The sequence below is a fragment of the Podarcis cretensis genome (assembly GCF_951804945.1).
Source record: "Podarcis cretensis genome assembly, chromosome: 11".
In the NCBI taxonomy this organism is placed as follows: domain Eukaryota; kingdom Metazoa; phylum Chordata; class Lepidosauria; order Squamata; family Lacertidae; genus Podarcis; species Podarcis cretensis.
This window is the reverse complement of record NC_137180.1, coordinates 28,902,298-28,924,677: the sequence shown is the minus strand read 5'-3', so window position 1 is coordinate 28,924,677 and position 22,380 is coordinate 28,902,298. Positions and strand designations below refer to the sequence as shown.

Genomic DNA, 22,380 nt, shown 5'->3' with positions numbered 1-22,380 from the left:
GTGTTATTTAAAATTTGCTACTTTTTTCTGTTCTTTTTTGTGACTTTTTTATATTACTATTTCATTTTTGACCCTCAAAACATTGATATAGGTTGAGCCTGAAATCAGTGAAGCCGACTTGTAATCAGTGCGTTTGGATTGTAAGGCAAAAGTCTGATTCCATCTGAACTCAATGACTTTTAGCCATAATGGCTACTATAGTGCTGTGGAACCAGTGGCCCAGATGTTGAACGCAGTCCTTCAGACCTCTCTGCCCGTCCTATGGACCCTCCCAAGGCAACAACTCATGTCCTCAGGTCACATCCATCCCCACCAGCTGTGCTCTGTACCCTTGTCTAGTGCTTTGGGCATGTCTGAAACGTGTTCTTAAATTGTGACAATGCCTCTTGCTTGCCTGGATGGAGAGATATGTGCAGGTGTGTAGAAACATCTGGCTTTTATGTGGCCGCAGTGTAGACAACTGTACAAAGTTAAAGTTACCTCTGTTGCTCTGCCCACTTTTGCCTCTGGCCCCAACCACCACATGATTGCAGAGGAGGGGATGCAACCCTTCCTCTACCCACTCCTCCACCCATGGGCGTAGCCAGGATATATGGGGGGGGGGGCAGGACACTCACCTGTCATCATCCTCTGTCTAGCGCTGTCCCTCAGTCGGGTTGCCAGTTGCGTTGCTAGAATGCACCACAGCATCATCCAAGTGACCTCAGTGAGCATTTCAATTTCATTCTAATTATTTCTACTTGTTTGTTTGTTTGTTTGGGGGAGCTGTTGTTCCCTGTCCCTGGCTATGCCCATGCCCTCCATCCTTCGTGCTGCTCCTCAAGTGTGATCAGGGCTGGATTTAGGTTTGATGAGGCCTTAGCTGCTGAAGGTAATGGGGCCCTTTATATGTCCAGCTCTCCTTTGTCAACAACAAATTGTCATGGTTTTGTCTGAACAAAATGCTTGTTTAACCTGGAGGTAGGCTGTATGAATTGTGTATTGCTTTGTAACGATTTGTTGGGGCTCTCTGACTTCCGGGTTAGCGCCTCCGGTAATGGCGGAATTCCTCTGATCGGGAGGAATTTGCTTCGTAGGAATCCGGGTCTGGCCACCACGGCGAAGGCGGAGACCCACTAGAAATCACAGGCGGGTGAAGCCTGTGAACGTGGGATTCGGCTGGCACCTTTTGCGCCTCCCCTACTTGCAGGGAAACCTGGTTTCGGGGATCCGGAGCGACGTGGGGTGAGCGGCACGGTGCTTCGAATTGACTGCTTCTTCCACGGAGTGAAGCCGCATAGCTGTTGCCGGAGAGCGCTGACTTTTTCCTGTGGACAATTTGATCTTAAAGCAAGTACCCGTGAGTAGAGTGGAGAATTGGATTTTTAAACGTCTTAATTTGGTGCCGAAACGGGGAGGTCTAAAACAGGAAGTCCACCTTCCCCTTTTGTAAATAGATTGAAGCAATGAGGATGCAAGCTGAAGTCTCGGAAAGCCTATCGTAAAGGACTAAATTTCCATCAGTAAAAAATACTAAACCCCCCCTTGGTGGCAGGAGAAGAGGAGGGAAGGTTTTGGACTGAGTATACCTGCAGGAGAGAGTGAACAGAGTTAATATACCACCGCTCCGATCCTGGAAACAGGCTGCCAACAGGACTGACCGTGATTAGAATGTTCACTGACAGTTAGTTAAATAAGAGGAATACATTGTTTCCATGGTCTCCGTCTGCGTTTAAAAAGGAGTAAAAGTAACTGAAAATTGAAACTAACTTTATTGTTTGAATTGAGTTTAAAAGGACTAATACAAATAGAAACTGTTTCCCTCTAGAGGAACTGTTTCCCTCTAGAGGAAGCTTTTGAAACTGTCACAAGAGTTGAGCTGGGGGAATTTCCAGCTGCAAGATAAAAACCTGTGGGATTCTGGGGACCTTAAATCGGTTAAGAATGTTGACTGAAGAGGCCTTAGTGGTTGTATTATGTAAGATAAGTGACTCACTGGAACAGCTTCACAAAAAGGTGGATGTGGTAACTACCAAAATTGACAATTTGGGACAAAAAGTGAACACCAATATAGAAACTATTCAGAAACTGACACAGGAATCTACTTTGACATGGCAAACTGCGGAGAAGGCTAGGGAGAAAGTTATTGCCGTTGAACCTAAAGTAACACAATTGGAGAAAGAGAGAGTCCCAGCCTTACAGATGCAATTTGATGACCATAAGTTGATGCCTGCTATGATTGAATTTAAAGAAAATCAGATTTCGAGGATCAGAGCCCTACCTGAACTGGAGAAGAAAAGTTTGATAGATTTCCTTACACAGGAATTTGATGACTTTTGGGACCAGGACTTGGGTCAAGAAGAGATTAAAACTGTGAGGGCTCTCGGACATGGAAGAGGAGGGAAAAAGAGAAGAACAAAATAAGAGACTGTTGGAACTACCAGAGGAACTTAGAAGAACAACAGTCAAGAGTGGAAATTTTGAAAGACGTCCTGAAATACCTTTCAGATCTTAGATTTAACTACGGAGATTTGGTTGCCCTGTCGAGAAGGAATAAAATCATCTTTAGGTGGGAGTTTCCCCGAGATCTACTCTTTAGCCTCAAAGGAAGGAAATTGAAAATAAGATCAGTGGAAGACAAAGTAAAGTTCATGTATAAATATGAAGAAGACTCGCAGAAGGGACTTGGAAAAGAGTTAAGAGCATCGGACAGAAGATCACCAGGTTGATGGACTATAGGGAATTGGCGGATATGACTGGCAGAATCCGGGACCAGGGAGAAGAGTCGGTGGAAGAAGATTGGAAAAAGTTTAAAGACTATTTATAAAAATATTGTAAAATTAATGAGTGTTAGAAAAATGTTGGAAAGGAGCTATATGGCTTTAGTAGAAATGTTACAAGGAATTAAGTACAAATAGATTATTGCGAGTGTTAAAGGGAAAATAAAGTTAAAATATGTTAGGACAATTATATATTAAAGGGAAAAATAAGGTTAGAATATGTTAAGATAAATTACAGGACAGAAAATAGAGGAAGATGGAAAGGAATTGCTGAAACAGTTAATTAAAGTGGAATACAAAAAGGGAGGTGTGAGGAGGTCGTTGAAACAAGTAAATGAAAGTTAAGATACTGAACTTATTAGATGTGTTTTAAATTGTGTTTGTTTGGTTTTGTTAATTTAATGTTTGGGGGTTGGTGTTGTGTTGTGTTTTTGTTTTTGTATTGTATTGTATTGTTCTGTTTAATTCTTTGTCTTTCTTTTGCAGTCTTTAAAATGTTAATAAATATTATTTTTTTTTAAAAAAAATTGTTGGGTCTCTGGACCGTAATAAAGATTGTTGTTGTTGTATATATGCTATATGGTAATTTATGTAGATTTTATTTTATTTTATCTTAGATTTCAGAAATGTACATCCAGTTCCCCCCCTCCCTTTACATTTTTTTGGGGCCCCCAAGGGAGTGGGGCCCTAAGCTATAGCTTGTTTAGCTTATATGTAAATCTGCCACGGAGTACGATGAAGAGTTCAGGAGTACTTCTCAAGTTTGCTTAGGACCTCATTGCACTGTGTGTGTGTGTGTACGTACAGGTGGCCTAATGACTGCATTACCATATGGTGTCTCTTTATTATTTTCCCCCAACGCTTTCCTGGCTTTCCTAACAGCGCAGCCCTTCGCATATTAACTCAGAAGTACGTTCCGCTTAGTGGGAATGGACTGCTTTCTCCTCCAGCGTGAATTTAGAGCTGCATTCTAGATCTAGGAAAGGTGCAGCAACCACTACCACGTGACACCTCGCCGTCCAATAGCGTTTCTCCCTTCGCGTTTTAATGGCGCGACGCCGCGGAGAAGCATAAACCGTTCCTCAGTTAGCGATTTGCGGTGGCGCCTCAACTCGTGGGTCTCGCCCTCCGGTTGCTACTGCAGCGTTAGGCCACATTTAGCAGGTTTGTAGACGTCAAGAAGCCACTTCCCTTCCCCCTCCCTCTTAAGCCCACATAAGACGCGCGAGAGGAAGGGGGGAGGGGTGACAGCGCAAGGACCTTCGGGAGTTGTAGTCTCGGAGCGCGGTGGCTGCTGGGTATTGCAGTCTGAGCTTGGAGATAAAAGCTCCTGCACATGCGTGTTGCATACTAGACAAGGCTACGCTGGTTGAAGACTTTTTGTGTCGATCGCCGCCTAGCGGTTGTTGCTATCAGTGTTATGTTGTTTTTAATTGCCGACGTTTTTCTGAGCTTTGCGGCCAAATTGGGTACGGAGGGAGGAGAATGCCTGGCTCTGAAGCTGTAAATGGAAATATAAATGGAAATAAATCACTCCGTGGCGTGTGGATCCGCCGCACGCCTTTCAAATAATATATTTGTGTAACTCCCGTTTTACACACGCGCTACATCTTGCAGTCGTGATATTCTTTGCAAAGTGATACCTATTCAAAGAAGCAGGGATATTTTAAACAGTGCATTTAACCTGGTAGATTTCTGCAGTTTGATTGTTAAGAGTGCTGTGTAGCATGGGTGAAATTTTATATTTACATTTGTCGTGAGGAGCTAAACTAAATCGATATGGGTCTCAGGTTTCTCTGCTCATGTTTCAAAAAATGGGCATTCTCTAATGAGTATGAGCTTCTCCTGTTAGACACTTGTAATTTACAGTACAGCAAAGTTGTGGCTCAGTTATAGCTATATAACCACTCCAGCCAATTACTCTAAAAATGTACTGCAAAAACAGCAGGAGGCAGTGAATCCTCTATCATAATGCCCATTAATTCCAGTGGTGTACTCTGAGTAACACAGGATACAAATGACCGTGAGTATGACTCGCATAGGATATCATAGAGCCCCATCCAGGCTGTACTTCATGAATTCTGTTAGCCGCCCACAGCTGTCTGCTTGTAGTAAAACTGCTAGAAAGAAGGGGAAGTGATTAGATTAGAAGGACAGCTCCTCACCCCGAAACAGCACACACAGGAGTGGGGGAAGATGATCTAATGAGAGACTGGATTATGGCCATGATATATTACTTGACTTGACTTGATTTTTTAAGAAAATAATTGTGCCCATTATATTATTATAGCTCAGTTGGTAGAGCATTTGACTCCTAATCTCAGGGTCTTGGGTTCGAGTTTCACGTTGGGCAAAAGATTCCTGCATTGCAGGGGGTTGAACTAGATGACCTCCCAATTCTACAATTCTGTGAGTATCACAATGTATGTTTTAAGCTTTATATGATTTCAGTGGCAACTTAATACTCCTCCCCACTTCCTATCTTATTCCATAGATTTCTCGAAAGCTTTATAAATTGGGAAGGATTCTTGTGTGTTTCACATTACAGTGGTACCTCGGGTTAAGTACTTAATTTGTTCCGGAGGTCCGTACTTAACCTGAAACTGTTCTTAACCTGAAGCACCACTTTAGTTAATGGGGCCTCCTGCTGCTGCCGCGCCGACGGAGCACAATTTCTGTTCTCATTGTGAAGCAAAGTTCTTAACCTGAAGCACTATTTCTGGGTTAGCGGAGACTGTAACCTGAAGCATATGTAACCTGAAGCATATGTAACCTGAAGCGTATGTAACCCGAGGTACCACTGTATATAAATCCCACATGTGTTTTTCTTTTTTTTACATTTTAATAAGTATGTAATAAACCACACTTGCATGACTTTTGACTTCTAAGCCATCTGGCTTATTTTAAGTTAAAGTTAGATATTAGGTAGAGGACAACTTTAAAAAATGTGCATACAAATAAAAGAAGATGTGCAAGTGAGAAGAACCCATTTTCTTTCAGGTGGTTGCCCCAGAGAGGGGTAAGATCTAGTTATTAACATACAGTAAGGATTGTCATTGTATCACAGTGGAGTTGGCAACTTCAACCGCTACTAGGTGGTTCTCTCCCCTCCCCCTTCACATTTCTGTATTCTGAACACAATGCTTCTATGGATGCTGTGCCAGTATGTTTACTTCCAGGCAGTTCTTTCCTTGTTCATCACAAATCTCAGAGTGTTCCCAGCTAAGAGTCTGCTTGGCAGTAGGAAGGGTGACTCACAGGAAGAATGAAAGCTGGGAAACACAAGTTAATCGAATTTGCTATAGACATCGGCGAGTGTCCACAGCTGGCCTTCTCCCAAATCCTTTTACACTCTCTCCGTACTGAGAGTTTTTATGGCCAATTTACACAGACGCTACTACGAGTTGCACACCTGTATGAGCAATCAGATTCCACTTGCTTGTGGCTGAATAAGGATTGTATCGGTGTGCTGGGAACTGCATAGATTAAATATTTCAAAGCTTCTGTGATAGCATGAAGCCCATTCAACTCACTGGGATTATGTCTGCAAAAGGTGTGTGGCTCTGATATTGCTTGGGGCAGTATTGCTTCACTGGAATGCGTGGAGGCTTTTGGAGCCTGATCCTATATATGCATATTTGTCTGAGAGTGAGTTCTCAAACAAAGTTCAGTTGTACTGTTTATACACCACTTTGACTTGTACAAGACTGGCACACTTGTCTAGTATTGGATTTATAGTTGGCCTCTATTCATTGTTAGGGACGCGGGTGGCGCTGTGGGTTAAACCACAGAGCCTAGGACTTGCCAATCAGAAGGTCGGCGGTTCGAATCCCCGTGACGGTGTGAGCTCCCGTTGCTCGGTCCCTGCTCCTGCCAACCTAGCAGTTTGAAAGCACATCAGCGTGCAAGTAGATAAATAGGTTCTGCTCCGGCGGGAAGGTAAACGGCGTTTCCGTGCGCTGCTCTGGTTCGCCAGAAGCGGCTTAGTCATGCTGGCCACATGACCTGGAAGCTGTAGGCTGGCTCCCCCGGCCTATAAAGCAAGATGAGCACCACAACCCCAGAGTCGGTCACGACTGGACCTAATGGTCAGGGATCCCTTTACCTTTACCTATTCATTGTTACTAATGAATTTAGGAAACAGGATGTTTTATCAGAAAAATAAAGCACTTGTGGGGGTGGAAATTCACCCTTGATCATGGGCAACAGTAGCTGCCCGAGTGGCTGGGGAAACCCAGTCAGGTGGGCAGGGTACAAATAAATAATTCTTATTTGGGATGGCAGTCCCATTTGTGTTTCACAAGCTGGTCTCCAACCGTAATAATAAATTGTTGTTGTTGTTGTTGTTGTTGTTGTTGTTGTTGTTAAGCCTGAGACATGAGTAATATTTTCATCATTGCGATCCAGTGTTCCTGGAGGAGGCAGGTTTAGCACTACGTCTTTCTTTTAAAAACCATGTTTTTATTTTTCATGGTACAGAAGATACATGTTGTTACGACAGTAAACAACAAACAACTTGTCATGATAAAATTGCAGACTTTGGTCATGCTCCGTAATAAAGTTTCATTACAGTACTCTAAAATATCTAGTTGCTTTAGGTTAGGGGTTACTTTTAAGGTGAACAAGTGATTATCTAAAACATCCTTATCAATTCAGTGCAGCCTGGTTCTTAGCTTTCCTATCTGCTCTGGCAGGATGCATCTTCTCCCAAGTCACGTCACTGTGTGAAGGCTCTACGAAAACATCTTTCCCAGTAAAGAACTCCTCTGTATAAAGGCATACGTGGTGGATGTGACCGTTGGAAGCTGATGATTCAGAACTTTCACCCACCTTTTACAATCTTCCTTCTATATTTCTGTGACAATACAACTTCTTTGTCGTTTGCCACACTACTGTCTTAGAGAATCACCATTCAGATTTCCCTGGGAATGTGAATCTGCCACTTTCCACACAGGTACCATTCTTAACAATAGTTTTTAAATGCAGTGCCACTGACTTTTCATTTAAAGGTGTTTCTGATTGTGAAATATAATTAAAGTAGATTCAGAAAGTATCTTGTTTTCTCTGTTTCATATGTATTATTTTGTACTATTTTGTACAACGTCTTCCATTGTGAAAGTTTAAGATATTGCTTGTAATTATATCTATTCTTTCATCTTGTGCTGCTAAGTATTTCCTTTTATCTTATTCTACAATTCTATGCATGCCTAATGCAGTGAATTCACATTGAACTCACTGGGGCTCATTTAGTGTTGGTTTGTAAGCTGGAAAGTATTATAAGCTAAGACCGAAGACGAGACACAGTGACTGCAGATCTGGCAGTTATGCAATTTACTCCGCTGTCTCTTAGATTGCAGCTTTAAGCACTCAGAAAATCATTAAACACTTTATCTGTTCTGGCTCTCAAAACACATTTTTGTGCAATATGTTTTTTTAAAAAACAACCCAAGAACTGTGTATTATACAACAAAATTAACAGCTGTCACTGATGGCAAAATGAATGTGATTTTTTTCCTCCAGTTCAGGTTGTCCTATATGCTTTATAACTTAGTTTTTGGCTGCCACTGCATCCTCAGAAGAACTTGTGACAAGTTGTAAAATCAAGGTTTTTGCATACCTTTGAACAAATAATACCCTGTGGTCACAGAATGAAAATGGACAGCATTTCAGAAAAGAAAAATTTTCATGCACACAAAACCTCCACCCTTTACTTTAGCTTTTGATTAACATTCTGCTATTGCTGTGGAAAGTTGTTGCTATGTTGGTGCCATGAACAAGGGCTACTTGTTTCAATATACTGGCCATCAGATGAGGACTTTATCCTTGTGACGCTGTCCTTAAAGGATAAGCCATTTGCATTCAACAGCTTGCCACATAGATCAGATAACCTTTAAAAATTTCACACCACCATACGTGGATAAAAGATAGGGTGAAAATCGTCCAGTTCACAGATTGGATTGCCACACACATGAATGGATGAATCCCTCTTTTTAAAATACGTAGTCTACAGTAAATTTCAGAAAGGTTTTCAAATGCCGAACAGGATGTACTACTCCTGTTTTATTTTTATTCACCCTTTCCATATCATGCTTGAAATACCATTTGACCCACATAAAATAAATACAGTGGTACCTCGGTTTAAGAACAGCCCTGTTTACGAACTATTTGGTTTACGAACTCCACAAAACCAGAAGTAGTGTCCCAGTTTGCAAACTTTACCTTGGTCTAAGAACAGAAGCCGAACGGTGGAAGGGCACTGGCAGCCGGAGGCCTCACTAGGGAAAGCTCGGTTTAAGAACAGTTTTGGTTTAAGAACAGACTTCCGGAACGGATTAAGTTTGTAAACTGAGGTACCACTGTATATTGTTTGTTTGCAGTGAAGGTTCTTTGTGCACCAGCTATAAATGGGGGCCAGTAATGGTTGTGATTTTCTTTCCTCAACATGGTTATTTCTGACAGTCGTATTAAGTAATATAATGCATTTTCTCTTGCTTTCAGAATATGAATGAGGACAGCTCTGTCGAAATGTCTAAAAAGAAGGAAGACAGAAGTCCAGTTTGTGTTGGCAGAGAAGATGATATTAAAAAACTACGAAGGACAACAGTGGTCATCCATGACAGAGAAGTTGTTGTCTTCTATCACGATGGAAGGTTTTATGCTCTGGATTGCCGCTGTTACCGTAAGAATTTTTCTGAAGATAGTGCTTTTGGAACAACTTTAAACGTTAGCTAGTTTGAGCCTCTGCTCTAATTTTGTATCCTGTTCTTTTAACAGATACAGGAGGTCCCTTACATGAAGGAGATATAGAGGTATGCAAATACAGTACTTCCTCATTCAGAACCTTCTGATAAATAAGAATGCTATTAACTTAATGCGACAGTAATGCAGTACTACTGTGCATATACAGGGTGAGTCTTTTAAAAGAGGTTCCATGGAACATGTGTACAGTGGTACCTCAGGTTACATATGCTTCATGTTACAGACGCTTCAGGTTACAGACTCCACTAACCCAAAAATAGTACCTCGGGTTAAGAACTTTGCTTCAGGATGAGAACAGAAATCCTGCTTCGGCAGCGCAGTGGCAGAGGGAGGCCCCATTAGCTAAAGTGGTGCTTCAGGTTAAGAAGAGTTTCAGGTTAACAACAGACCTCCAGAACAAATTAAGTTCTTAACCCGAGGTACTACTGTACAGGCCTCTCCATCCTCACTTCAGCACTGCCAACTGGAAAAAAGAGTGATACTGCCTTTTTATTTAGGGAGTGATAGTTCTGAATTTAAAAAGGCACGTCCAAGAAACAAAAGTGACATCTGAGGGTCAGGGGTGCCTTTACCTTTATTGGGTACAAGGGAGCATTATTATTCATTTTCTTTATCTATTGCCAAAAGTAGTGTTTGGATGCTTCCTCTGCTTGGTGATTCCTTAATAGTCAACTCTGAAGATACTTGGTGTGTGGAGGAAGTTGCAGAGTCGTTTCCCGTTTCCTTGACTCTGGGAAATCCATCTGCATCGAGACCATCGCTGCTGCTTTCCCTGGAGCTCTTTTTTGTTTCAGTTATGCTTTTAATTCTTCCCAGTGCTTTATTAATGGAGACTGCCTGTATACACATAAGAGGTACATTTTTTAGCATAAAGAAACGGAAAGGTTTGGAATCCTCTGCACTTCTGCCTAACTTTAAGAGATACAGTTTTGCAGTATAGCCGTACTTGGTTAGGATGCATTACTTGTATCAATACAGTCGTACCTTGGTTCATGAACGCCTTGCGAGTCGAATGTTTTGGCAGCCAAACAACGCAAACCTGGGAGTGAGTGTTCCAGTTTGCGAACGTTCTTTGGAACCCGAACATCCGACGTGGCTTCTGATTGGCTGCAGAAGCTTCCTACAGCCAATCAGAAACCGTGCCTTGGTTTCCGAACATTTTGGAAGTCAAACGGGCTTCCGGAACGGATTCCATTTGACTTCCGAGGTACCGCTGTATATCAAATGCCTGGGAGAAAGGATAGAATCATGATGGGGATGAGGTGAGCAGATCACACTTTGAAAATTTCCAGACTGGTTTCAGTCTAAAAGGCTGTGTGTATGTGTGTATATGTGTGTGTGTTGTCCTACCCTTTGAACCATCCCATCAAGGAATGCTGCATGTGGTCAACACTTGTTCTCATGAACACTTTTAATAAATGCTGGCATATTGACAGTTGCATGATCATCCTCTTGAGCTTTAAGAATGAGTGACCCTTGATCCTGCTTTAGTGCCAGTGGCCGTTTCTGGACTGTCTTGAATAGCTGCCCTTTGCAGAGTGCAATAGCAACAGTCTAAATTACAGGTTACCCGTATATATGCTACTGTAGGTAGGCAATGTTGGTCGAGGAAAGGTCACAGCTAGCATGCCAGCTACAGCTGTGCATTGGTAATGTGCACTAAAAGGGTGCACAGTAATGGAAGAATAATGCATGGCTTCAATTCTTTGCTGAAGGGAAGGGGAAGCACGAAACAAGAAGGATCAGAAAGAACAGTATTTACGAACCTACCAGATAAATTAGTGCTGCATAAGAAATGCTCATTACACTAGTGAGGGCGGTCTTCGTTGGATAGGAAAGGACATCATAAAGGAACATGGATTTTTCCTGTAGTAGAGAAGAAGAAGAAGAGTTTGGATTTGATATTCTGCCTTTCACTCCCCTAAAGGAGTCTCAAAGTGGCTAACAATCTTCTTTCCCTTCCTCCCCCACAACAAACACTCTGTGAGGTGAGTGAGACTGAGAGACTTCAGAGAAATATGACTAGCCCAAGGTCACCTAGCAGCTGCATGTGGAGGAGCGGGGAAGCGAACCCAGTTCACCAGATTACAAGTCCACTGCTCTTAACCACTACACCAAGCTGGGATTCATATTCAAGGAATTCATTCTATTGCCAAATTGCAGTTTGGTATACATGATCCTTTCAAAGTTTAGCACTTTTAAGTTCCTTTGGTTTGAATGGGAGAGTTAAGACCTTGCTTATATCTTCCTTATTTAAATCAATGGGACATAAAGCTCAGCATGGATAACAATCTAATGTTCACATGCTAGACAGTTGCTAAATATTTCCATGCAGGATTCCTGATGTGGTTTATTAACTCTCTGTGCGCCCACACACTATCACTGCTGCCCCAGACAAATTATTGGGGAAGATCAGGTTTACAAATTGACAGGTCATTATGTAAATCCTAAACATATTTCATGGAAATAGTTCCCATTGATTTCAATAGAACATAAGGCTACAAGCCCATGTCCCATATTGACATGGGAGTAAACTTTTGAACTCAGTGGGACTTAGTTTTTAGCAAATATGCACAAAGCACTAGTCTCTAATACACAAGCCTGTACCACAATATATCTATTAGTCTGCCACAAGATTCCTTTTTGTTTGTTTGTGCTGTAATATGCTATCATTGGAACATTGAAAGCTGCCATACTGAATCTTATCTCATACTGAATCCTTGTCTGCACAAGGAAGATCAAAGTGTATGTGAATGTTTAAAAAAAAGGTCTTTGCGCCTAACATTTTTAGAGCAAATATCATCAGCTGATAAGGCTTATAATTATGAAAATCTCAAGATGGCATGGAGGAGGAAATTTTACCTTCTCATCCTCTGCTGTGGTGCTGAGGAAAATCCCTCACACACTCACTTAGAACTCACTTAGAAAATATGAGATGTTTATGTTGAAATTCCTAATAAAGATTTTTTTTAAAAAAAGAAAAGAAAATATGAGATGGAGCAGTCACACCCATTGCCTACCTTCAATTTATAAAGAGGTTGTTTGGGAGCATTCAGTTTCTGCAAGAGACAATGTGATAGCCTATGCAGCCCTGCCAATTTTTGAATGAGGTGTGGCTGCACAAATTTTGCAATTGATTTTGAAGAGCGGGAGAGATGACCTAGCCCATGCCTAATCATTACCGCATGAGCGGAAGAAAACACTCTCGCCACAACAGACCTAGACTCCTGCACGGTGCGATTGCCGTCCTGAAATATAAGTCAATACAAGGAGGGAGAGAAAAAAATAGTCAAATTACGGTACTCGGGGGCGGGGGGGGGGAGGCCTAGAACAGAGAAAGCCAGTTTGATGCATCAACTAGCTTCTTGCAATGTACAAGGGAATGTGCTCTGCTACTAGCTCACTAGCATGAGTGAGGAAGGATAATATTTAATCAATATATTCTCTCCTACTATCCTCAACATTCCCACGCTGGGCCCTATTGCTGATCTAGTAATAGTTTGCCATTGGGGACAATGAATATATGATGAGATCTGCAAACATCTGACCCTGGCATTCATTCATTCATTTATTATATTATATTTATATCTCACTTTTAATCCAAGGAGCTCAAGATGGCATAAATGGATCTCTCCCTCCCCACAACCCTGTGGGGGAGGTTAGTCTGAGAGACAGTGACTGGGCTGTCATCCAGTGACTTCATGGCTTAGTGGGAATTTGAACCCTGGTCCCTCCTACTCCAAGATTCCAGCAAATGCACCAAGTTGACATGTATTTTAGACAATTATTCACAGAAACACCAGTAGGGGGGAAATTAGCATTACTACCCTTGGGCTCTTTACTAAAGAACATTGTATGCCGTAGAACTTTAGACTGCTTTAGAAACATCAGTTTAACTTTGCTTACTTGGAAAAATTAGTCAAAACTCAATAGATGCACACACGGGTATGCTTATTTTGGGGATTTAGTAATAATATGGTTTTTATCATCATTGGATAAAAATGATACGTGTGTGTGTGTGTGTGTGTAGCAGCTTTCTGGAGGTATGCTATACCAAAACTTGTCTCCCCTGAATATATTAATTATTTTTCTAACTTTGTGTATAACTTTGTGTATGAGTAAAACATTAAGCTGAAACTTTGCTGAGTTTGTAGCAAATGCAGTCTTTAACAGACTATTGTATAAATAAACTTAACTTTCAAATAATAGTGAAAGAATATTAGTATTAGCTAAGAAACATTACCTGGTTTGAGCTTGCCAGTCTCAGTAAATTGGGGAATTCATCCCTAATCTCATCTATAATTTCCAAGAAGAGTCTCTGTATTATCTGGGCTGAATTGAAAAACAGTAGTCAAAAAGAATAAAGCACCTGTCTTCAAAATTATACGTATCGTGTAAGCATTGTTCAGACGTGAAATATTGTTCAGACATGAAATTCCACAGGCCAGAGAGGCATTGAGGGCCATATTTGGCCCCCAGGAATGAGGTTCCCTGCCCCTGGCCTATCTGGTAGGAACAGGTACAGAGGTGTAGAGAAGGCAGTGTTCCCAGAATCCAGGATTTGAGAACTCATTTCCATTCGGGGATTCAAGACGCAGAAACAGAGTAGCTCATACCTTGTCCAGCAAATTTGTTGACCAGCTGTCCACATATCCAGCCAATTGGCCTGAAAGACATCCTGCATGCCCTGGTGTCTATCTACAGCTCCTGAATTTAGCCTAATCTGGTTTTATGCCATATATGTATGACAATACGCCATACATGTGTGTAGCTCCACCTCTAAGGCAATAAACCTTTATGAGAACACAATGTGCCTCTTAAGCACAGTGCCTCCTTGACTCCTGACATCATGGGCACACAAGAAAATAGCCCCCCCCCCAAAAAAAAAATCACTGTAGTCTCAACAACCAGGACTTTCAAATATGATCATTCCAAAATAACATAATGTAAAAACCAATGGCTTTCTTTTTACATCACAGAAACCACATTAACAAGTACAGTGGTACCTCGGGTTACGTACGCTTCAGGTTACATACGCTTCAGGTTACACACTCCGCTAACCCAGAAATAGTGCTTCAGGTTAAGAACTTTGCTTCAGGATAAGAACAGAAATCAGGCTCCAGCGGCGCAGTGGCAGCAGGAGGCCCCATTAGCTAAAGTGGTGCTTCAGGTTAAGTACAGTTTCAGGTTAAGAATGGACCTCCGGAACGAATTAAGTACTTAACCCGAGGTACCACTGTATTGTTTTCTTGTGTTTATTGTCTTTGATAGACTAGCATAAAAGCTGAAGAGCAAGGTGTAAAAAAGTGCTTTGTTTTCTGGGTTATACAGCACCTAACGTTCTTAGAATTCTGTTTCAGAATGAACGAAAAGTTCCAAAGTCCCCTCCCTTGACTTTTAAAACAGAGTATAGTGAATGTTGGATGGAATGTGTGTGAGTTTTACTTTAGCGGCCTGCTCTGCCGTGGGTATATTAATATTACAATTTATTATTCTGTTTATCAATTGTATGCTTTGGGATACTGACAATGCAGACTTATGCATATCTACTCAGCAAAGTTAGTTATATTTAGCTTAATAGAACTTAGATGTATATATGTTTGTACTGTTACTGCACATAACTGCATATATTTTTTTTACACTGACAAAAAAAGATTGGGTGGAAAGGTACTAATTATATATTTCGTTCCAATTCTTGCTAGGACATATTAGCCAGGCAGTGCCCTCCTCACATGGCTGGTGAAATAAACTGTTAATACACCATTGCGTGGCAGGTTCCCGCCTCCCCCCAGAGGAAATAAAGATAGATGACACAAATATTTAGTTTAATGGGCTAAAATTGGCCACAACTTTATTGGCTACAGGTAATGAGCGGTGTTGGCTTAGGCATTGGTCCTAACTGACTATCCGGCTTCAGTCTGATTGCTTGAAGTCCGGGAAGGGTTAACCACCAGTAGTTAACCCTTCACCTGTAACCATCACCTGTAACCAATAAAGTTGTGGCCATATTTAGCCCATTAACCTTAAATAATTGTGTCATGTGTCTTGTGTCTTTATTTCCACTGGGGGGGGGGACGGGAACTCGCCACGTAATCTCAGAAGGGGGGGGGGGGGGCGTCAGAAGTGAACCAGTACTAAAGTTATTTTCCAATGAACTTTAAGGGAGACTTTCCAGGAGTTTGCACTCTTGTTACATTTATATGCTTTTTTTAAAAAAACAGGAACCTAATACTCCTATTATAGTGATATGAAGGATTTTGTGTGGGGCATGTTCAGTGTAATAATAATAATAATTTTATTATTTTTCCCTTCCCATCTGTTCTTCCCTCCTTCCCTTGTGTGTTTAGGACATCAATGGACAGCCTTGCATTATTTGTCCCTGGCACAGGTATAAAATAACTCTGGCAACAGGTGAAGGATTGTATCAAGCAATAAATCCCAGGGAGCCATCTCCAAAACCCAAATGGCAGTCGAAAGGAGTAAAACAGAGGACTCATAGAGTTACTGTGGACAGTGGAAATGTTTATGTGACTCTTTCAGATACAGATGACAATATAGATTCTGACCATTATGCTAACATACACAATAGGATTATACTGCCTCCTAAGAAAAAATAGCATCTTCTGTGCTTCCTAGTAAATGGCTTTAAAATAACAGCGAATGTGAATGTTATCCTTGTATTCAGCTTCTGAGTGATGATATGAAACTGAGCTCCAGTCTCTCTAAAAAGGGAGTTGATCAGAGAAGCATTTGTGCCTTTGAGAAGAATATAGTATAGTGTGCTTATAATAGATTAATTTTGCCAGTAATCAAAATGTTAGATTTATATTGATCCAGCCTTCAGAAGTGTGTCTCGCTTCCAGAATATAAAATGATGTTTTAAAAGTATTATGATGTACCAATGTTATCAATATAATTGGAGATGTTGTGCTTGTATGCTAATATGATTTGTTATTGTTGGGAGTCTTTTTCTCGCGCTTAATCCAATCCTTCTCAAAATGATCGCCAAAGTTTATATTGGTTCCTGCAAGAATTCCTGAAGGCTGTTCCAGCTGTGCAGTTATTTAGCAGTGCATAGATCTGCCCGTGAGGCAGGAGAGCGGCATGAGGGAGCCCAGCTTCTGCCTAATGCAACTCGGCTAGAGGCCAGCTCAGCCATGTATCATCTGGAAGTGACAGGCTGCTTTTGGGCCAAATTCACTGTGCTGAAGGTATATCCTGGAAAAGCTGAACTCCTTGGTAGTTTGCCATGCCTCTCTTGACAGGCAAGGAGAAGAGTGCAATTGGTGTGTGTTGTGGCAGAATACTAGGTATGCCTCTATGTGGCTGTAGGGAGAGAGGGTAGGGGTGTGATGTGGGTGTGTGAGTGAGATACAGTAAGCTAATGCAGTGATAAATACCTGGGTGGTCCAAATTGGTGGAATGTACTCCAGAAAAGGGTGAAATTGCTTGCCAGAGGATGGAGGACCATGACTTAGAGAAGTCTATCACTCATCTTTAACACAGAGACACATAATCCTTCTCTGATAATGGCTTCACTTTCACGATATGATGCTCAAGGATTTGACACACTGGCATTTTTTCATGCTTATTCTTGTCTTGATAGATGTGCAATTACTCAGTTATGCATATTAGCTAGGTACAGCCATGCTCTGAGGAATGCAAGTATTTAACTCTTAGTTTGTCAGTTTTGTTTCTAGATGATATGCATGCATCACAAAGGTCTATTGAAAAACTTACGAAACTTTTGCTGAAAATGCAGAAGGCAAGGCTAAAAGCAAGTCAGGGAACATATTGTAGTTTCTTATGTGCCACATAAGGCATTTTCTCCCTTGCCAACAAGTGGTTGACAGGTCTTCAGATTGCTTTCTCCTGGTCCTTGGAAACTCTGGCAACTGATGATGGCAAAGGAGCCAACGCCTAGAGGCCGCGGTCCCTTCGCCGCCTTCCATAAAATATTTGAGAGGACCCCCCCCCCAATGTTGATGGGCATTGCCATTCAAATGGTATGCATGCACCACATCATGTGATTGATTATGCAGGGAGGGGCTTACCTGAGCCTCCACAATATTTTATTCAAGTTGGTACCCCTGGATGATGGCCTATCTAAGTGTAAAGCAATACCATGTGGCACCCTTCTATGTTGCTGATGTAGTATTAAAAAACCCATCCTACTCTGTTTGCCAACCTCGCACAAACACTGCAAATCCTTGGTAGGTGCTGGAACTGATGCAGAGATGCTGTAAAAGCTTTCAAAAGTTATGCCACCACAAAGGATAAACAGCAGCAGCAGCAGCAGCAGCAGCAGAAACCACACATATCTGTAACACTTAATCAGGTCTGGGGTTTTTGCTAAGTAAAGAAATCTGCCCTTTTCTCCTAGCTGCAAACAGAGCCCTTTTCTTCCAGTAGCGAGAAACTGTGCACAGGAAAGAGTTTGTGAGCAACAAAGCCCCATTTACACAGTAGTTTTGGATAAGCCTGGCACTCACTGCTGTGTAGGTGGAGCTGCTGGGAGCAATCTGCCCTTCCTATACAGTATGTGGCTAGCTGACTGACAAGGACAACTGAGAAGGAAAAGAAAATAACCAAATTCCTGCACTGCCCTTAATTTGATGACGGTTCTCTGGAGTTCAGAGTTCTGAAACCATTTTCTAGTGTACGATTGAACTTTGTTTTTAAACCAAGCCCATAGGAAAGCTCTGTACAGTAATGCATACATACTGGAAGAGCGAGTTAAAAGACAAAATACTGTGAAACTAAATGCCTTGTGGACAGGATCAGTCAAAGGAAGCTATGAGTGTCTTTAGGAAAATAATAGAAATTTTGACATACATACATAGGCAGCTATTTTGCTGTCAAAAATTCCAAAATAGCCTTGTAATTATCAACTAATAAAAATCTTAGTCATTCTTCAACTTTTTAACATTACTTTTACTACTTTAACAATTAAAGGGAAAAGGACGCCTGACCATTGGGTCCAGTGGTGACCGGCTCTGGGGCTGCAGTGCTCATCTCACTCTATAGGCCGAGGGAGCTGGCGTACAGCTTCCGGGTCATGTGGCCAGCATGACTAAGACACTTCTGGCGAACCAGAGGAGTGCACGGAAACACTGTTTACCACCCCGCCGGAGCGGTACCTATTTATCTACTTGCACGTTGACATGCTTTCGAACTGCTAGGTTGGCAGGAGCAGGGACCGAGCAATGGAAGCTCACCCCGTCGCAGGGATTCGAACCGCCAACCTTCTGATCGGCAAGTCCTAGAATGCCCAATCTAGGATGCCGATCGGAAGGTTGGCGGTTCGAAAGCACGTCAATGTACAAGTAGATAAATAGGTACCGCTCCGGCGGGAAGGGAAACGGCGTTTCCGTGCACTGCTCTGGTTCGCCAGAAGTGGCTTAGTCATGCTGGCCCCATGACCTGGAAGCTGTACACCAGCTCCCTCGGCCTGTAGAGTGAGATGAGCCCTGCAGCCCCAGAGTTGGCCACAAGTGGACCTAATGGTCGAGGTGCCTTTACCTTTATAGGGTACAAGGGAGCATTATTCCTTGTTTTCTTTATGTATTGCCAAAAGTGTTCGGATGCTTCCGCCGCTTGTGGAGGCAGTTGCAGAGTTTGCTGTTTCCTTCATTCTTCGAGATTCATCTGCATTGAGACTATCGCTGCTGCTTTCCCTGGAGCTCTTTTTTCTTTCTTTTATGCTTATTATTCTCTCCAGTGTATTATTAATGGAGTCTGCCTGTATACACATAAGAGGTACATTTTTTAGCATAAAGAAACGGAAAGGTTTGGAATCCTCTGCATTTCTGCCTAACTTTAAGAGATACAGTTTTGCAGTATAGCCGTACTTGGTTAGGATGGATTACTTGTATCAATACAGTCGTACCTTGGTTCGTGAACACCTTGCGAGTCGAATGTTTTGGCACCCGAACAACACAAACCTGGGAGTGAGTGTTCCAGTTTGCGAACGTTCTTTGGAACCCGAACGTCCGACGCGGCTTCTGATTGGCTGCAGAAGCTTCCTACAGCCACTTGTTCTCATGAATACTTTTAATAAATGCTGGCATATTGACAGTTGGATGATTATCCTCTTGAGGTTTAAGGTTGAGTGACACTTGATTCTGCTTTAGTGTCAGTGGCCGTTTCTGGACTGTCTTGAATAGCTGCCCTTTGCAGAGTGCAATAGCAACAGTCTAAATTACAGGTTACCCGTATATATGCTACTGTAGGTAGGCAATGTTGGTCGAGGAAAGGTCACAGCTAGCATGCCAGCTACAGCTGTGCATTGGTAATGTGCACTAAAAGGGTGCACAGTAATTGAAGATTAATGCATGGCTTCAATTCTTTGCTGAAGGGAAGGGGAAGCACGAAACAAGAAGGATCAGAAAGAACAGTATTTACGAACCTACCAGATAAATTAGTGCTGCATAAGAAATGCTCATTACACTAGTGAGGGCGGTCTTCGTTGGATAGGAAAGGACATCATAAAGGAACATGGATTTTTCCTGTAGAGAAGAAGATTTTGGACTTGATATCCTGCCTTTCACTCCCCTTAAGGAGTCTCAAAGCGGCTAACAATCTCCTTCCCCTTCATCCCCCACAACAAACACTCTGTGAGGTGAGTGAGACTGAGAGACTTCAGAGAAATATGACTAGCCCAAGGTCACCCAGCAGCTGCATGTGGAGGAGCGGGGAAGCGAACCCAGTTCACCAGATTACGAGTCCACCGCTCTTAACCATTACACCATGCTGGGATTCATAGTCAAGGGATTCATTCTTCTGCCATATTGCAGTTTGGTATACATGATCCTTTCGAAGTTTAGCACTTTTAAGTTCCTTTGGTTTGAATGGGAGAGTTAAGACCTTGCTTATATCTTCCTTATTTAAATCAATGGGACATAAAGCTCAACATGGATAACAAGCTAATATTCACATGCTAGACAGTTCCTAAATATTTCCATGCAGAGCTCCTGATGTGGTTTGCTAACTCTCTGTGCGCCCACACACTATCGCTGCTGCCCCAGACAAATTATGGGGGGGGGGGGAGAGACTTGGGGAAAATCCCTCACACACTCACTTAGAACTCACTTAGAAAATATGAGATGGTTATGTTGAAATTCCTAATAAAATATTTTTTTTTAAAAAAAGAAAAGAAAATATGAGATGGAGCAGTCACACCCATTGCCTGTTATAAAATGTGGCTGGCTAATTGCTTTATGGCCCAATTAGCCCAGTTTATAGCGGTCCGGCACACTTCTTAGCCGAGCTGCGCCGACCACCTTCTCTCCGGTTTCGCCTTGCCGAGTAAAAAACACAGCGGAAAAAACTGTTGCATCAGATCCAGACAAACACACCAAGCACTTGTGTGTCCAAATTATCAGTTCTTTATTGCAGCAAAATATTTACAGCTCAGCATTTCTCAGATTCTCCTGGACTGCTAGCATTCATGGCTGCCTTCTCTTTCAGAGACAAAGAGAGACAGAAAGTAAAGCTCCTCCCTCCTTCCAAACGTCAGAATGTGAGGCATTACTCAGAACATCTTAACCCTGTACGTTCTGAATCCCAACATTGCCTACCTTCAATTTATAAAGAGGTTGTTTGGGAGCATTCAGTTTCTGAAAGAGACCATGTGATATCCTATGCAGCTCTGCCAATTTTTGAATAAGATGTGGCTGCACGAATTTAGCAATTGATTTTGAAGAGCGGGAGAGATGAGCTAGCCCATGCCTAATCATTACTGCATGAGCAGAAGAAAACACTCTCGCCACAACAGACCTAGACTCCTGAACAGTGCAATTGCCGTCCTGAAAAATAAGTCAATACAAGGAGGGAGAGAAAAAAATAGTCAAATTACGGTACTCTGGGGGGGGGGGGAGGACAGTTTGATGCATTAAGACCTAGAGCATTCGGTAGAGCATTCGGGATCACATGAAAATTCCAGATTTCACCTTAAGTATGCATTATGTGTCTAGGAAAGAGGGAAAGTGATGTGGTCAGATGTGAAAGAGGACAAGGCTCCTGTACCTTTAACAGTTGTCTAGATGAATTTCAGCAGGCTTAGCTTCCAAAACGTGCTCCTCCCATTGAAATTCCCTTACCAGGGGAACAGAGGAAATGAGTGGTGTGAGCCTAGCAGACCCTACAAAAGGGCTGGTCATGCAGCCATCTTCCCTATTCCGCCTTATTCTGTTTTGCCTTTTGCTGTCTGCTGGCTCTCAGCCAGCAGCACATGGGCTCATCCCTCACAGAGGATGAACCCACACTTCTCTCTGTATCTGTAATTACAAGATAAAGCCTGCCTTCAGGACCATACAGTGAACTGCATGTAAGCAAACTTTATCATTATCATTATCATTAAAAGGAAGACTGCTGGGTCATTATTCTTTTTAAGAGGGAACTTTAAGAGGGAACTAAATTAATTTGAACCGCCAACCTTCTGATCGGCGTCCTAGATTGGGCATTCTAGGACTTGCCAATCAAAAGGTTGGCGGTTCAAATCCCCGCGGCGGGGTGAGCTCCCGTTGCTTGGTCCCTGCTCCTGCTAGGAGTTCGAAAGCACGTCAACATGCAAGTAGATAAATAGATACCGCTCCGGCGGGAAGGTAAACGGCATTTCCATGCGGTGCTCTGATTCACCAGAAGTGGCTTAGTCACTCTGGCCACATGACCCGGAAGCTGTACGCCAGCTCCCTCGGCCTATAGAGTGAGATGAGCACTGCAGCCACAGAGTCGGTCACCACTGGACCTAATGGTCAGGCGTCCCTTTACCTTTTCCCTTTAATTGTTAAAGTAGTAAAAGCAATGTTAAAAAGTTGAAGAATAACTAAGATTTTTATTAGTTGATAATTACAAGGCTATT

General features: G+C 42.3%; 3 protein-coding genes across 5 annotated transcripts; 1 reads left to right on the top strand and 2 right to left on the bottom strand.

Moving 5' to 3' along the window:
* The first annotated feature begins 3,793 nt into the window (after positions 1–3,793).
* On the top strand, positions 3,794–16,481 carry RFESD (Rieske Fe-S domain containing). 3 transcript variants are annotated; one of them, XM_079995903.1, is made up of 5 exons: positions 3,794–3,923; positions 7,454–7,713; positions 9,258–9,438; positions 9,534–9,568; positions 15,866–16,481. In XM_079995903.1, exons 3-5 carry the CDS (start codon positions 9,261–9,263, stop codon positions 16,133–16,135), a joined length of 483 nt encoding a protein of 160 aa, XP_079852029.1. In that variant the 5' UTR covers positions 3,794–3,923; positions 7,454–7,713; positions 9,258–9,260; the 3' UTR covers positions 16,136–16,481. The 3 variants fall into 3 exon arrangements, with proteins under 3 accessions (XP_079852029.1, XP_079852028.1, XP_079852030.1); XM_079995902.1 differs by having other exon boundaries at positions 3,801–3,927; XM_079995904.1 differs by lacking the exon at positions 3,794–3,923 and adding an exon at positions 5,883–6,008.
* LOC307226786 (spermatogenesis-associated protein 9-like) lies at positions 10,075–14,460 on the bottom strand. The gene is made up of 5 exons (XM_079995834.1): positions 14,135–14,460; positions 13,762–13,850; positions 12,539–12,766; positions 11,289–11,384; positions 10,075–10,355 (listed from the first exon to the last, which is right to left on the bottom strand). The coding sequence occupies exons 1-5, from the start codon at positions 14,193–14,195 to the stop codon at positions 10,116–10,118; spliced, it is 714 nt and encodes a 237-aa protein (XP_079851960.1). The 5' UTR covers positions 14,196–14,460; the 3' UTR covers positions 10,075–10,115.
* Positions 16,482–18,916: 2,435 nt separating the features above from the next.
* Positions 18,917–21,936, bottom strand: LOC307226819 (spermatogenesis-associated protein 9-like). The gene is made up of 3 exons (XM_079995907.1): positions 21,098–21,936; positions 19,931–20,026; positions 18,917–19,260 (listed from the first exon to the last, which is right to left on the bottom strand). Exons 1-3 carry the CDS (start codon positions 21,254–21,256, stop codon positions 19,063–19,065), a joined length of 453 nt encoding a protein of 150 aa, XP_079852033.1. The 5' UTR covers positions 21,257–21,936; the 3' UTR covers positions 18,917–19,062.
* Positions 21,937–22,380: the final 444 nt, after the last annotated feature.